The 17540-nt window shown below is 40.7% G+C and overlaps 1 protein-coding gene across 1 annotated transcript in view; it reads right to left on the bottom strand.

Annotated features, from left to right (window-relative positions):
* Positions 1 to 2735: 2735 nt before the first annotated feature.
* The window catches only part of NDUFAF2 (NADH:ubiquinone oxidoreductase complex assembly factor 2), a 132397-nt gene continuing 117592 nt past the window's right edge, over positions 2736 to 17540 (bottom strand). The window contains exon 4 of the mRNA XM_040977584.1: positions 2736 to 3058. Within this exon, the coding sequence (XP_040833518.1) occupies positions 2807 to 3058 (252 nt within the window). The 3' untranslated portion in view covers positions 2736 to 2806. The remainder of the gene's footprint in view (positions 3059 to 17540) is intronic.

Below are 17540 nucleotides of genomic sequence, written 5' to 3'. Positions count from 1 at the left end.
GTGAACCTGCTGCCCGCCATCCAGCTTCTGGTGCGCGACAGACAGATGGATAAGGGGTTCTGTCTAAGCAGTTCCGATTTATTTGGGAAGTACAAATTCTTATATAGGGTAACGAACAGCCTCAGGCCAGGAATTCCAGGAGCGGAGAAACTAGGAGCCAATTACTAGGTGCATGACTGCGGAAGCCACCTCCTAAAGGCCAGGGGTAGGTGAGCGAAATAGTCCTGGCCAATCAGTCTTTCTTTGAAACAACACGACCCCCGCCCTGGTTCATGTCTAGGGTTCTGTCCTTGGCCACCATCTTGCTCGCCACGTGTAAACCAGTGACCTTGACTGTTAGTCGCCATTTTGTTGACTTAGTGACCTTTTAGCCCCTGAGTCCCACATCCTATGTGGGACTTGGACGAAGCTTCTGTTTCCTGGCTTCAGATAGGCTCAGCAATGGTCACTTGGGGAGTGAACCAGTGGATTGAAGGCCTTTCTCTCTGTCCCTCCTTCTCTGTAAATCGGCTTTCCAATCAATCAATCAATCAATCTTTTTAAAAAGCACTTTTGGTAATTACACACAAATTTTTTTAAAAGCTTGTAAATGTCTGAGATTCAGGATTCAAAATATGGCAGATGAGCTAATATTTAATATTTAGTATCATAATTCTGCTTTGCTCATGTCTGCCCTAAAAGCCAAACTTTTTAAAAGTTATTTAGGAAGGCAATTCTTAATTAGATCAAGACTGTACTTCAGTGTTTATATAGAACATGTAGCTGTTGTCAGGCTACATGGCAGTGCAGCCAGTCAGCCGACATGTTAGTCCGCTGGAAGGGAGTAAGGAAGCACTGTGAGAAACCTCTCCACCTCCTGAAATCACCACCAAGTGCATGCTCTGACATCGTGGGCCACCACTGTCACTTTAACACCAGATGATTTCCTGCAAGGATTTGGTTTTGGCTAAGATTTTCCTTTGTTGCTTATGCAAAGTTGATAGCTAAAAATGAAAACTGTAAAAGGAAAGTCAAGATTAATGTAAATTTCACCATATGATAAGATATTTATAAACGGGCTCTAGGCAAACATTTGCAAAACGCATATACATATATATGGTGCAATTAATAAGCTACTGGAATTCTACACACTAGGAATACTCCAGTGTGTTAAAATATTTACAATTTTTTTTCTGCAGTCCAGGATTTGAGAACATCTTAATCTCAATGCACAATCCAATTGTACTGCAAACTGTACCTCCTTTTGTATTACCCAATGGCTAGTTCCTTTTTTGTCTCCATGGTAAAATATACTATCATTTTGTAATGATGTAACAAGACAAAATGTCTAACCTGCTATTAAGAGGGTTGTTGGAACAAGGGAACAGTCACCTAGGGATTTTTTTGTCAATCAGTAACTACGCTATGGTGATTCTGTGATTTGATTACTTGTTTAAGTACACATGCTTTATTAAAGTAGTTATATTTTTTCCTGTAGTGCATTTCCCATGTAATTAAAGGTTTGTTGTTGTTACTAAGTAAAAAGTTTAACCTATGCGTTTTTTTAGGAGTTCACAGTTAACACTTACCTGGGGACTTTTCTGTAGTATTTACAATATAAAAATTTGAGTCATGCGTTCAGTAAATATTGCATGCCTGGTAATGCCCAAGCATTAAAACCCCATGTTAGAATAACAACAAAAACTTAGCTGGGGACTCTAGAAAATGTGTGGCCCTTCATAAATATTCCTGCATGCATCTACTGCATATTTTTCCTCAAAATCTAACATGCAACACCTGAACTTTCAGGACTCATGCTCTGCTTTCTCCTCTATATTCCTTATTCTTCAAAGTAATCTCCCACAGTGTAGAACTCAGTCACTGTACCATTTCTCTCGTTTGTACTTGCAGACTTTAGTGATGGGTTGACAATCATTGTCCTAATTCCAATCTTCAAATACAATCACAGTTCCACTATACTTTAAATTTTGTCCTAACTTCTTGCCAAACTCTTCCAGATTTCTCTTTGTCAAATGAGTTTCCTTTGTCGTCACTGTCCATGTTTACATTTTTGATTAGTTCTCTAGAATCTTACAAGGCATCTTCCCAGAAGACAATCCTTTCCTTTGCTGTCCTCTCTGTATTCTGTCACCTGGGAGAGCCCAATGTTCATCTCTAGTGTTTTGAGCAGGATCTATGCACAGGTGGTTCCGAGTGTACAGAGCACTCAAAGGTGTACGACACTTCTCCAAGCAGCAATCCAAGGAGGGAAACCAGTTTTGAGCAAATTCATAAACAGAATGAAGACTAAGCAAAAAAAAAAAAAAAAGTCCAAAATAAGTTAGCCTTCCTTCGCATGTTCATAATCTCCTTTTTGTTTTTTTTTTAAGATTTATTTATTCTTATTGGAAAGGCACATATATGGAGAGGAGAGACAGAGACAAAGATCTTCCATCTGCTGGTTCACTCCCCAAATGGTCTCAATGTTCAGGTCTGAGCCAATCTAAAGCCAGGAGCCAGAAGCCTTCTCTGGGGGTGAAGGGTCCCAAGGCATTGGGTCATCCTTTGCTGCTTTCTCAGGATACAAGCAAGGAGCTGCATGGGAAGTGGAACAGCCAGGACAGAAAGCAACACCCATATGAGATGCCAGTCTCGGAGGTAGAGGATTAGCCAGTTGAGCCCTTAAGGCATTGGTCCTTCTGGTTTCTTATTCATAGTAAAAATGAACTACCGTGCATTCAGAAAATATAAAACAATTAACTTTTCAGGGTTTTTATTTGTTAAAATAATCACATCTGTAGAAATGAAATGAATTTACCATATGCATTCACTGGTGGCGGCTCTTGCCGTCATGTGGCATCCAGGATCCTGGCTGGAAGGTTTTGCCGGTGCTGGTGGGAGCCACGGAGGGCTCTTCCTTCCCGAAGAAGGGAGCAGAGGCATGCCCTTTAATCTGAGTTTGAACAGGTGGGGCCAGGAGTTCCTCACTAGTCGCTTCACTAGCGAGTCTTTCTTGTTCATAAAAATCTTGGTTTTTGATTTTCATTTCTTCTCTATATTTTTCATTTTTCAATATTTCCTGCATGATATATAAATGGGAGATGTTACTCAATTTCTAGCAAAACTTCCCAAAGTACAGACTTATGAAAATAAAAGTCAAGAAAGAGCAAACTATACATTATATAATGTTCATGGTATTTCCCTTGCATTGAAATGTTAGCTATACAGAGTGTAAGTTTGAAAACCAGTTTGGTTCCTCATCTTATGCTATAATTGACACCAAAGGTCACAAAAGAGAAATACTTACTACTCCCAAACTGAAACTATTTAGATGTAAAATACTGTACAAGAGCCCATGCCATCCCATCACAGATTCCCCAAGCTTGATAACCATTTCCCACTTTAAAACTCTTCATCAGAAACTGTACTCCTCTCCTGGAGAGGACAAGATGGTGGGATGGCCTTAGAAAGTTTCTCTGTGGCATTACAATGTAATGCTCAGGCTGCCCTCGAGCACCAGCACCCAGCCCCCGGACTCCCCTTTGCCCTCACAGAGCACTGTGGTAGGAGGAGGACAGCAGTGGGGGTGGGTGGGTCAGTAGACCTGCACCAGCAGCTCAGAGAGGCACAGACTCTGGGATGACTTCAATCAAGCCGATGCAAACCACTTGTGAAATGCAGTGCCCTCCCTCCGAGTTGCTCCTCCTTTGAGAAGAGTCTACTCCCCAAATTATAATGAATCTACTGCTGCACTTCACTGAATGAAAGACCATCACATTTAAGGGGCCTCATGGTATGTGCCACTACAAAGAAAGGCAATTAAAATCCATACACACCCTGCTGTCAGTGATGTTAAGATGTGAAGGGCTGTGCATCTTAAAAATGAAAAGACAAATAGTAATTACATCTTTCTTTTGTTTCCTTCCTGTTTTCTCTAGCCCTGAGGATTACTTCTAAGTGGATGAAAGTTTTAATATTCTCCTTGCTTATCTATGTTTTCTGGTTCTTCTTTAAGATCATGAAGGGGTCTCAACAGAATCACATGAAAAATGGAATTAAAAACTTTTTGTCTGATGAGCTCTTTGAAACTCTTGTCATTTATAATACAAAAAATAAGAATGTTAACATAATTGATTGATAGCTGACAACACTGACAAAAATACATGTTCAAGTTCTTGCTAAATTTCAGCACATTAGGAAATGACACATAAAGGGCAACAGCTGGGTGTGATGCAATGTTTCTGTTTCTAAAGTGAATTTTAAATAACACAGCCCCTTTAAAAAAGATATGCAGTAATATTCTCTCTCTCTCTCTCTCTCTCACACACACACACACACACAGAGTTAAAGGTCAGCATGGTGCAGTAGGGATTAATCACTGCTTGTAATACTACATCCCATATTGGAGTGCTGTTATCATCTCTGCTGCTCTACTTTCACTCCACTTTCCTGCTGATGTGCTGGAAAAGCAAAAGATGGCCCCTGGAGTTGAGCCCCTACCTACCTGGCAGTTATGAATGGAGTTCTGCCTTTGGCCTGGCCTAGTCATGGCAACTGAGGTTATTTGGTAAATAGAAGATATCTCTCCTTCTCCCTCTTTTGGTCATTTTGTTTTTAAAAAAATAAGATTTAAAACATTGTTGTATTTAAAGAAGAAGAAGAGGGTTTTTCAATTAAGTATTATGTTACACACAATTAGAGGTGAATAGGGGTCTAACTAATGAAATTTGTCCCTCAGAGCAAACGTGTGGCAGGAAAACATTATTTGTAAGTGCTGTAGGTTTCATCAGCAGAGCAATTCCTTAAGTAGTTGACTGTAATAACAACAGCAACTGTGGGTGTCGGGGACAGTTGCTGCCCCTTTGGATGAAAACTGAAGTTCAGACTGTGCCTTTCTTAAGCAGATTTCCTACATGAGGTGACAGATGATCAAGTTTTCCACACCACACTGGAAATACTGGAAGTAGGCAAAAACACATTGTCACATCTCCACGCTCTTGCAGTTGCTGTGTCTTCAGGCAAGAATGACAAGACCAGGTTAGACATGTTGCTGGCAGGTGACTCAGGAGGGTGGGCACCTGCCTGGTAGTGAAGATGCCTGCATCCCATAGTAGAGGGCCTTGTTCCCAGTCCTGGCCCTGCATCCCACAGCAGAGGGCCTCGCTCCCAGTCCTGGCCCTGCTCACAGGATAGATGATGCTGGGAAGCAGCAGTGATGGCTCAAATAGTTGGGTTTCTGCCACTCACATGGGAAACTTGTATGAAATTCCGGGTGACTGACATCAGGCCCTGTGAGGCCAATGCAGGCATGGATTCACTTCCCAATTCTCTCTGCTGCTCAAATAAATGAATATTTTTTAAAAGAAGCTGGTAAAGGAGTTATTGGCTTGGGTGTAACAGGGAAGTCACATCATCTGAAGCTGTGCCCATGCCCACTTATTGCCTTCACCTGTGCTACAGCAGCCTTGCAGCTGGGATGTGCCTTATAAACAGAAGGAAAGGGTGGGCACACAGTTTTCTTCTTCTGTTGCAGAATTTTTCTTCACTCAACATTATGTGTATAACTCAGTCTCTTCCTTTGTAACAGCTGCTTAGTCAAAGAAAAGTCAACCTAAGGAGTGTAGTGGGCCAAGTTGCTGCTTGCAATGCTGGCATCACATATGGGTGCTGGTTTCTGTCCTGACTGCAGCATTTCTGATCCAGTTTCCTGCTCAAGGCCTGGGAAAAGCAGTGGAAGATGGCACAGGGACAAGGATTCCTGCTACACACACGGGACACTGGGAAGAAGCACCTGGCTCCTGGCTTTGGAATAGCTCAGCCCTGGCCATTGTGGCCATTGTGGTCAACTGGGCAGTGAACCAGTGGACAGAAGATCTCTAATCAGTGGATGGATGGAGATCTTTCTCTTTCTCTCTCCCCTCCTCCGTAATCTCTAACTCTGACATTCAAATAAGTGAGTCAGCTTCTAAAGAAAAAAAATTTTTAAAGAATGTATGTAGCTATATTTACATAAAAAAGCAGTAAGTTGAAAAATATGGAGACCATACTATTTTCTAGAGAATTATCTCCTTTTGTTAAAACAAAACAAAACAAAACAAATTGTTACCAGGCAGAAATTCCAGATAGCAATTCCAGGAAAATTAAACAACACAAATCATTTATGAAAGGAAGTCTAATTTTGTAAATATTTAGAACTGACAAAATGAACACAGCCAGGTGCAAATAATAATTGCAGACGTTAGACACAAACAGAAACCATCTCTTAGGAAAGTCTATCAAGCAAGCTTTTTTTTTTCTTTACAATTCCTTGGAACAATATCCTCTTAAGCTTCACTGTGTTTATCAATGAGCAGTTTCAGCACGTGTGTAGTAGTGATAAACCGAGAGCAAAGGGGTCTCTCTTCACATCACTGTTTGCATTTTTAAAACAAGTGTGGTCTTCTTCCTGTCGGGTAATACAGGATGCACTGGTGCGTAGGTCTGGGGAACCCTAGATGAGGATAGCAACCTCACTAAGCTCAAGGGATGGAGATGGCTGTTTAGAGAGGCTGGGGCATCTGGAGTGCTGGGAGGACCCTCAGTAGACACAGAGTTCTGGAATCTACATAGGGTCCATTTGAGTATTCAGCGGAATGTGTATATATATGTGGGTTGTGTGTGTGTGTGTACATACAACATATATTTAAATGTGGGTGTTTTTCCTTCACAAGGCTAGGAAAGGCAAAATAATACTGCGGGTAAACAAATAATGCAGCATGCTCTGAACTAAAAGACATTCAGGTTCTAACCAGCCTATGACACCTCACTGAATTACTGGGGCATTTGGCAAAAAATGACTTCAGAAAGGCCACTCCGTTGAAATAGGGCTAAGTTGGTGTGAGACCCTACAGAGCACACTAGGTTTGTCCTGTCTAATACAGCAGCCACCTCCACATGCAACTTACATATACATGATATTTCAGTGTTTACCATGTGACCAGGAAGTGAAGAACAGGAAATTGAGATCCCACATGAGCTAACAGAAACAGACCAAGACATAGCAGAAATAACCAAACCAAAAATTGGGACTTCAGTGCAACTACTACAAAAATGGCTAACTATAAATGATTATAAAGAAGAAAGAAATAGAAAGCCATTTAAAAAATTGTGCTGCTCAACAAAATAATCCTCCACCTGCTAACACCAACATCCCATACGATTGCTGGTCTGTGTCCTGGTTGCTGCACTTCCCATCCAACTTACTGGTTAAGGAGTGGGAAAGCAATGGAAGATGGCTCAACTCCTTGGGTCCCTGTACCCAAGTGGGAGACCTTGTCCAAGCTTTTGGCTCCTGACTTGGGACCACCCAATTCTGACAGTTGCAGCCCCTTGGGGAGTGAATCAGCAGATGGAAGATCTTCTGTCTCTCCTTTTCTCTGTAAATCTGCTTTCCAATGAAAATAAATAAATCTTCACATGGTAATTCTGTAGGTGAAAAATGTTTTTCAATTATGAAGTGAAAATATTTAATAGAATGCTTTACAGAAAATTAGACACTGTGAAGGAAAAGAATTAAATCTGAAAATGAGGCAATGGAAAATAGCAATCTGAAACCAGAAGACTTTCAGAAGCTTTACAAATGAAGAGTCTCCATGGTCTGAGGGACATCAAGTGGCCTAACATACTGGCAGTTGCGGTCACAGGAGAGGGAAGAGGACCAGAAGTAGTACAAACAGATAAAAATAGAAACCTGCAAGTCCAAGCACTTCAACCAACTCCAAACTTATCATATCAAAATCAAATTGTTAAAATCCAATAGTAACACACACACACACACACACACACACACACACACACACACACACACAAAACACCTACCCAGTGAACACACATTTTTTATTTAAAGATCTATTTTTATTATTTTTTTTATTGGAAAGGTGGATATACAGAGAGGAGAGACAGAGAGGAAGATCTTCCGTCCAATGATTCACTCCCCAAGTGAGCGCAACGGCTTGACTGCTTTTCCCGGGCCACAGGCAGGGAGCTGGAAAGGAAGCGGGGCTGCCGGGATAGAACCGGCGCCCATATGGGATCCCGGGTGTGCAAGGCGAGGACCTTTAACCACTGCGCCACCGCGCAGGGCCCTGAAGGCACATTTTTACAATAGAAAAATATCTTTCAGAAATAAAAACGTTTGCAATAAAAACTAAATTTGTCACAGACCTCTATTTAGGAACATTAAAGGAGGTATAGTAGCCAAAGCAAAATGATAAAAAGATGCAAAAGTTGAATCTGAACAATGGAATGCATGGTGCCAGAAATGATTTGAATGAAGGACTTTGTTGCAGGGAAAAGCACCAGAGTTCTGGACACTTCGGTGCCTGTGGGAAGCCCAGCAAGTATATGTCCAGCACCATGAGCATATAAGCAACAGCATCACAGTGTCCACTGGCACTCCTGCCACGGGGTCTGAGGCTTCTGATGACCCTGCTCCTCCCAAGAGATTCTCTCAAGCTTGCAAACCCAGTTCAGGACAGGAACCGGAAGGGCAAGAAGACAAGCAGTGCTCAAATGAACAGCACATTGCCTCATTATCCCTATCTCCGACTACCCAGCAGGCACTGCTCACCAAGCCTTCTGCTTCTCACACCTTGTTCTGGCTCCCCTGACTTGATTTTGGGATAGTATGTCACCTAGGGCCGTTCCTAGCTGTCTGATGCTAGAGCTGTCTGGAGTTGACCATAGGAGAGTGAGCCATGAGGTCAAGTCCATTCCTGCATTGAGATCAGGAGCCAGAACCAGGTGTTAGGCTCAGGCACTCCAATGCTAGAGAGCAAGGTCCTAACCAGCAATTAATTAAACATTTACCTATCCATCTATGTCATAAATTATCACTGTTTGTAAAGGGCTAAACTGGGGAGAGAAGCAAAGGAAAAGCTCTGGATGTCTTTAACAAATGCACCCCTGAGAGGTAGAGAAGTTAATGGTTACTTGTTGGGTATTGTTCATTAATGGGCATTATTCAGGGATGTGAATTCAAACCTTCAAACACTGTCCCTTCCAATGCTTTGGCTTTGCTAAGAACCCCTACAGCTGCTGTACTATTGTCAGACTGAACGTTGCAAATTGCTATTTGAATTGCTATGTGCAGTAATGACAAAAGGCTTTTAAAGTTTAAAAACAAAGCTTAATTATGCAATTTACCAACATACTTAGAGCCCACTCACAGACATTAGGGATGATATAAAACCAGTATTAATTATTCTCTTCTCCTCATACTTTCCCTTATGCAAGTTCTAGTTAGTAAATTCAGCTGCAAAAGATATTAGATAAGAAAAAAATCACACTATGACACAGGTACTCACACTACAAAAAAGAGGTGAAGCAAATGGCAGGCTTGGACTAGAGGTCTCTGCAACTTTGCTCTGGAAGGGCTAAAGGGGACCAAGGCCACGTACATTTGAGTATTGAACCTGAACCGGTGTTGTGGAGAAGGGAGGGCACAGGTGCTCTCTGACGAAGCTGCCATGCCTGAAAGCAGGTTCCGGATTACCACAGGGGAACTGGGGACAGGGACTGAGCAGTTCTGTACCTCGGCTGTTAGAGTCATTCAGGTCACATTCAGAGCAGCAGTGCAGTGTGGGAGTGAGCATTTCCGAGTCCATATTTTTAATAAAATTGAATCTTTACATGAAGATTTGTGGGTATGTATGCGTGTGTGTCTACAAATATTTTAGGAATACTACCTCTTAATACATAAATACCTAGGAAAAGCAGAAACTAAACACAAATTATAAATGATCCATTATTACTAATTTAAGATAGGCAAAATGTCACCAATGCTTTTAAATTTAGTGTTTTGCATTGGATATGCACATAAAAAAATAGCTGTTTCAATTACATCATTCAAGATCTCAATCTCCTAGACTCCTTCAAGGATTCAAACTAGATGACAGAATTACTCTATCAAGAAGTGACCACATATTTATGTTAAATACAACATTCTAAAACAATAAACTTTAAAATTGTGTGAATCATTATTTAAAATAACTCATAATATTAGACTTCACATTATTTAAATAATAATTTCAATAATTTTTATACTCAGAGGCATGGAAATAGAAGGGAGTTAATTTAATGTTCAGCTCAGTATTAGGGAATCATAACATTTGCCTTAAAGTGTCATGAATCCAGCTAGCAAAAAAAGCAGGTGGAACATCTACAGATCACACACTTTCTTCTTTAATCTCCCGGCTCCATGCTTTGCTGGAATTCAGTATTTATAAATGGTCTCCATTTAGCTTCAAGTACTTGTGAATTCCAAGTGTATCACATATAACTATGTTCTAACTTAAGTTCAAAACACATGCCAAGGCATAATCTAAATACAGTTTAAAATAAATTCAACAGTGCTTCATTGTTAGAAAGTTTACTATATTAAGAGCAAAGACTCATGGGTCAGTTTTAAGTCCATGTTAATGGATTCCCTTTTAAGCTTCTATGGGAACAAAACTGTGACTTTTTATAAAGTTCACTGTGTAAGGCTTGCATACAAAATATGAGAACTTGGCTTTGTATAAAAGCTATAATTTGGAATTATTAGTAGCAGCTTATTTGTAGCAAAAGTTTAATGTAAATATATTTTTAATACTTGCAGAAACTGCATATATATCTTTCAAAGTGCACCTAAGATAAAGATACAGTGAGTCTTTAGAGAAGCAGATCCACTTTCCAAAGTACTTAAATGACTAAGTAACTTCCTCTCACATCCATCCATTTTTCACCTCTTCTTAGACGTGTGCTTCGTAAGATATATTTGACCATGACAACTCCATTACTGTCTGTATTTAAAACTATACATATTAAAAATTTTTATTTTACTGAGTGATAAATAATTTTAAAACGTAACAACACTGCCGTGAGTCAGCTAAAAATATATTTGTTTGAGGAACAGAAAAGAATCACTAAATAAAATCTGGCATGAATTACGCCTCTGAACCCCATGCCACCAACGTCTGATTTATGGCCCGCTGGTCACACCCAGAAAGCAGCCTCCCAGAATCTACTGCAGAGCCCCCCAACTCTTCAATATAATTAAAATGGAATTTGGTGTTTCAGTATGTTCTCAGCTGAATATTCTTCTTACAGCATCAATTTTGTAACATGCTGAGAAACAATTCAGGCCCAGCAAATGGTACTGCTAAGCCTGAGCCTGGAAAGACTGCCAGGCTGTTTAATTAAACTACATTTTCTGGTTCTGCATTGTTGAATTGCCAGGATGAAATAGTAAGTTACTAGATCACTCTTTTTCAATCTCTAAAGGAAAAATGAGGAAAAACGGGGAGGGGGAGGCTCACAGATGACCAAGAGGTATTCTGTGTTCAGAACCCAGGCGACACCTGCTAGATGAGTAATCGAAACTGAACTTCATCCGGCCAGGATGGGAGTAGAAACCAAAAGGGTAAATAAATGACAGGGCTGAGGTTAGCATGCAAGCACAGGGTTGCTAAGAAATCCGTTAGAAGGAAAACAACAGCCAAGTGAGTTAGGCTTCAGCACAACCTGCTCCTGCTACGCGTTCCTGCCAACCACTAGTGTGTTGCTGCCAAATCAATGTCACTTTCAATTTATTCACATTCAAATCTATCACAAACATCATTTGATCAATTACAGTAACGAACACGTACACTCAGTGTTGTTGTTTTGACATGCTTTCTTGAACTTTCCTCTTGCATTTTTTTCCAAACATTTCTAATTGCAGGGAGTTGATCTCAATGGCTTGCTTTATTTGAGGGGACAATCATAAGGTTTGTTTATATTTTTTGCTGGCTAAAAGTTTCTGGCATTGAGTTTTCTTTCTTTGAACTACAGCCAGATTAATTATTAAATCATGAAATGTCACTAAAATGAAGTAATTACAGAGCTCAATCACTACCAGTTTTGCAGGTGGTATTTCCTTTAATAATAACAACAACAAAAAAATGAACTTCCACCTAAAACGCAAAAAAAGGGACCTCAGAGTATAAAGACATAATTATTTAATTGAAAAAGAAGCTTAGCAGTTAAACATTAATAAAAAATAATTAGAGTCACTTACTTTTAGTCCTATTTAATTGAACTCCCTTGGTGGAAGACAAAGGAAACCCTGCTCCCTTGTGTGAGAGGGGAGAAGGCAACGTCAAGACCCCACGACTTGGCATCCGAGGGAGAGGGGAAGAAACGGCAGGCAGGCATGTGCCAGGGGACAGGGGCGGAGAGGGCTCCACCTGCGAATGATTGCTGGCTTTTACTGAGCTGCTCTGTGCCAGCTGCTATAGGGGAGAAGCGCTTCCCCCTGATGTGAGAGAGAGGAGAAGGTGAGTTCAAGAATTGAGAGAGGCTGAGAATGGGCAGCAGACAACAGGAGCTGCGGCGCTGAAAGACAGACTCACTCATTCACTGTTTCATTCAATACGTATATACTGAGCGCTGACAATTCAAGGCTCTTGAGAACAAAACCTAGCTCCTAAGTCGCATGGAGCTCCTGGGGGACAGAGGGAAGCATAGGCAACAGAGATGACTTACTGTCCACTTATCAAACAGCGGAAGACCTGAGTAAGCAAGCCAACAACCAGTTATATGGCTGACATTTTACTACTCATCCATTCACTCACTTGTTGATTCACCAGTATATTAACCAAGAACTCACTCACTCTAGTCAAGGATAGAGCTGAAAGACAACTTTTAACCTGTGCTCAAAGAACTCACAATCTAGAAAAGAGAGATTGGGTTAAAAAACAGAGTAGTCAAACTGTTCAGTTCCAGGTTAGTATTAAGCAAAGCATACGATGAGAATGTAAAAGGAAAGCCAGAGTCCTGATCATGATGTACGGAGAGGACTGGGTGTTAGGAATGACTTCCTGGAGAAGCTGATGCTGAAACTTACAAACAGTGTGGTGAGGAACTGAGTAGAGAAATGCGAAGAGGACCTTCTAGGGAGGAGTGGGTACTGTCTAAGGGGGAAAGGCAGCACAGTGGCCCAGGAAGTATACAGCAGTCAAAATATGCTAAATTGTGGAACGAATGCAATGTTAGACTATTTAGATTTTGATTCTGAAAGCAATGGCACAGGCCAGATTTGCAGATAACATACAGGATGCTCAGTTAAATATACATTTCAGATAAACAACAAATTAGGATTCAGGATGTACGTCCTAAATACTGGGTAGTGCACATTTATGCTCAAAATTAGGCACTGTTTATCTGAAATTTAAATTTAACATTGGTGCACTATATTTTCACTTGCTAAATCTGGCGATCATAAACATCAAATTTACATGTTTGTACCTTACTTTTAAAAAGATGACTAAATCTGGCAACTGTAGAAATTGGATGGGACGAAAGCAAGACTGCAGTAGGGAAAGCTGGCAAGATATTGCAGAGATGTAAGTGAGAAATTGTTAGGGCAGGAACCAAGGCAAGGGTAGTGAGAGCGAGAGGAAAGGATGGTTCTGATAGTCAAAGGAGAAAGGCCTGGGTCACCATGAGTGTGGAAGTGAAGCAGAATCAAATGACAGTCTAATGAGTTACAACAGATGACGTCATTGACCATGATGGGAACTACAGAGAAAGAGTACTTCTGTTTAAAGCACACCAAATTTGGGAGGTTTGTAAAATATCCAAAGGATCTTATATCAACTGTCAGCTCCTTCTTCATGTCAAAACTCTGAACGCTGAAGTGTTTCAGGATTCAATTCCAGATCCTCTTCTTGTTCGATCTTCTCTCTCCGCCTGATTGCTCCCCAAGCTCCACAATCACATATCCAATTACAGATTAGAGTCCAAACCCCTTACACTGAGTATGTCCAAAGACCACTGAGATATAGAGGGCTGTTTAGGGTCACACAAGTAGCTTACACATGAAACAGGTTTCTGTCTTCTACTAACTCATTACTGCCATGCACAGTTGTCAGCAAACCCTACACATGGCTCAGCAACTTGTGGACTCTGTATGGTATCGCATGAGCCAGGGTTCTCCTGGTTCTTGGCCTTGCTTTGCTTGGGCCAAGCCTTTCTTTCCTCACAACTATAGTTCAGTCAAAAGCTTCGAGGAAACACCCCACTTCATGAATATAGAAGGGCCTTCCTGCTAATGGACTCTCCAAGTAACAAATCAACTACATGGCAATGGGCAGTAGCTGGAGAGGAAGAGTAGGCTGCTGGGATGTCCTCATAGTGGGAGGAAGGGTGCACTTCACCCATGAAATGTTTTCCCAACAGAACTATGTCCAATGTCCAAAACTATTCCTATTCTTCACTTCTCTCCTACACTCACCCAACACCAAACCTTATCAATTCTTTCTGCAAAATCTATCTTGTGCATTGCACCCCATCTCCACTGCCAATAGCGTCTCTCTCTCTCTCTCTCTCTCTCTCTCTCTCATTCTCTCATTTCTCTTGCTTGTGGATTCATTTGAAAGGCAAAAAGAATTACAGAGGTGGGGAGTGATTCAGAGAGATCCTCCATCTGCTGGTTCACTCCCTAATAGCTGCAATGGTTGGGGCTGGGTCAGGCTAAAGCAAGGGGATGGAAACGTAGTTGACTGCCTGCTGTCACCATAGCCTTGGGGTCAGCTAAGAAGCAGAAGCACGAATTGGAACAGAGTAGAGGGTATCGGAATGCTTTCAGTGCTTTCACAATGCGCCCCCTGCCTTTATTTTAAAGATCAATTTATTTTTATTCCAAAGTCAGAAAGTCAGATATACGGCGAGAAGGAGAGAGAGGAGGATCTTCTGTATGCTGATTCACTCCCCAAGTGGCCGCAATGGCCGGAGCTGAGCAGATCTGAATCCAGGGCCAGAAGCCTCTTTTGGGTCTCCCACGCGGGTCCGGGGTGCCAAGGCTTTGGGCCATCCTTGACTGCTTTCCCAGGCCACAAGAAGGGGACTGGATAGAAAGCATGAACTGGCACCCATATGGGATCCCAGTGAGTACAAAGTGAGGACTTTAGCTGCTAGGCTACCATGCCAAGCCCTCCCCTTTGTAAAAATGAAAACCACTTTCATTTTTTTCTACAAAAGTAGTTTTATCTTGAGAGAGAGAGAGAGAGAGAGAGAGAGAGAGAGAGAGAGACTGACTTAAACCAACAGCAACCCATGGAATAGGGAGTATAAGGCTCTCATGATTTCTTATCTACCATTAAGAAGTCTGGAGTATATCATGACAGACTTTCCCTTATATATACATATGCATTTACAATATAAGTGCAATGCATTTAATTTGCAAATGCATACTTGTAATTACAAAAAAAAAGACACAAGGGTACTTCAAGAAAGTTTGTGGAAAACAGAATTAAAATATGTTTGTTTTGGCACAACAACATTTTTCAATCTATGCATAAGCAGGATCTTCAAAGGGCTCCAAGTCTTTCCTCTTTCCTTCAGAGTTCTTATTTGCAATGATCCAGTTTTGATATGTTACATGCTTGCCTTTCCCATTAGATTCAGTGTTCCCAGGTCATCTATATAGTTTCCTCTTTACTTCTGCCACAGAACAGGCAGTCAGAAGTAAGCTGTTGCAAAAATCTTAACTTCCTCCCTTGGTCTTCCACTAGTTTTCTCTTGCACAACATTACTTCTCACAGGTAACTGCACATTAAAAGCAGTTGAACTATTTCCTAAGAAGTTCCCTAGAAAGAATAAAGGTAAATTTCAGTCATCCTGCTTCAAAGAAACAAGCACTGCTGGACTCCTCCTCTGGGCTTGACTGTTTACTGCAATGTGGCAGGTGCATAAGGCAAGTCACAGCGTTTTTGAGAAAATTCGGTTGGTTCCAAAACTTGTAGTGTTGCCTTCAGAAAATCTCAGTGTACTGAAACCCCACATCTAGATAATTTCGATGGCTTCCAAGTCTACTGTTAGTTCACTTTTGAAGATGAACACAGAGCATATATACAAATTTAGGACAAAAAGAGAAGCATTTATAAGGCTAGAATATTGAAAGAGGAACTGATGACTTAGCTTCCACTGATCTCTCTGAGATGGTAATTAATTACTTATTTATTTCAAGGAAATGAACATCTGTTTCATCTGTTAAAAAAAAAACTTTATCAATTCCAGTAACCATTTCTTTGAATTCTGCTATTAATAAGGATACAAGCTGAAAGTCAGGGCGGCATGCTACATAAAAAAAGCTCACTGCAAAGATGTGGTATGGGGTGATTTTCAAAAAGTTCAGGGAAAATACATACTATGGAAAACTTTTGCATGGATTTCAAGCTTCTTTGCACTAACCTTATTTTTCACTTCCATTTTCTCATGAACCTAACGCCTCCTTGTATCAGAATTGGCTCCTTTTCACCCTAGTAATAAAAAACTGTAATACTCAGGCTAGACATTTTTGAGAGTAACTCTTAAGAATGTCTCTTTCCTTTTATACTAAGGTATCTTTTCACTGTGGTAGGAATGAGAAGAGCTCTCAAGCAGACATTTTTCTTAGGAATATCTGTAATTAATATTAGGAAAAGAGAGACTTTCTAATATGTTTAGGTTGAGTGAAAGCTGGGCTCTATTTTCATAGTGTAGGCTCATAATATTTACATTCTACTTTCATTGACTTAAACTCTTTGGTTCTTAAATTGAGAGGTAATCAACATTTCTGGATCCATGAAATGTATTAACTTCCACTGAACATACTATTGAACTTAACATACAAATATTTATCCAAGACATGAAAATGTTTTGTTATGCATTCCTATAGTGTGGTAGTATGCCATGGCATAGTAAAACATTATTGTATTTAGGGGTTGGCATTTGGTCTACCGATTAAAGGCCATGTGAAACACATACATCCTATATCAGAATACCTGGATTTATATCACAGCTCCACTTCCAATTCCTTTCTGATGTGTGCCCTGAGAGGTAGAAGTGACGGCTCAAGCAGCTGGGATCCTGCCACTGAGGTACAAGACCTGCACTGGGTTTCGATACCCAGCTGTGGCCCAGAACAACCCAGACTGTTGTGGCCATTTACGTAATGAGTCAACAGATGAGACCTTGCTTTCTTTCAAGTAAATAAATAAAAATGTCCAAAACATTATAGAATGAGTCTTAACTATGTGAATTAATTGGCAAAAATAGCCATCTGGTGGTGAAAATATGCAATCTATTCTACAGAAAAATATTATTATGAGAAGTATTTTCAACAACTTTAAAAAATATTTATTTTTATTGGAAAAGTAAATTTACCAAGAGAAGAAGAGACATAAAGATGTTCCACCTGCTAGTTCAACCCTGAAATCAGGAACTAAGAGCCAGGAGCTTCTTCCAGTTCTCACATGCAGGTGCAGAGTCCCAAGGACTTGGGCCACCCTCTATTGACTGCTTTTCCAGGCCATAAGCAGGGAGCCAGATGGAAAGTGGAGCAGCTGGGATACAAACCAGCACCCACATGGCATCCCAGCATATGCAAGATGAGGATTTAGCTACCAGGCTATCACACCAGGCCTGACCTTCTTAATATTTCAAAGATTATATGGAAGAACTGAAATTTTGTTTATTTGGAAACTCTCCATCCATATGGAATGCTGGCACTTGCAAGTGGA

The sequence above is a fragment of the Ochotona curzoniae genome, unplaced genomic scaffold (genome assembly GCF_017591425.1).
Source record: "Ochotona curzoniae isolate NIBS_2020 unplaced genomic scaffold, NIBS_Ocur_1.0 contig_2754, whole genome shotgun sequence".
In the NCBI taxonomy this organism is placed as follows: Eukaryota; Metazoa; Chordata; class Mammalia; order Lagomorpha; family Ochotonidae; genus Ochotona; species Ochotona curzoniae.
The sequence above is the reverse complement of the archived record's forward strand: the minus strand, read 5'-3'. Positions and strand labels throughout refer to the sequence as shown.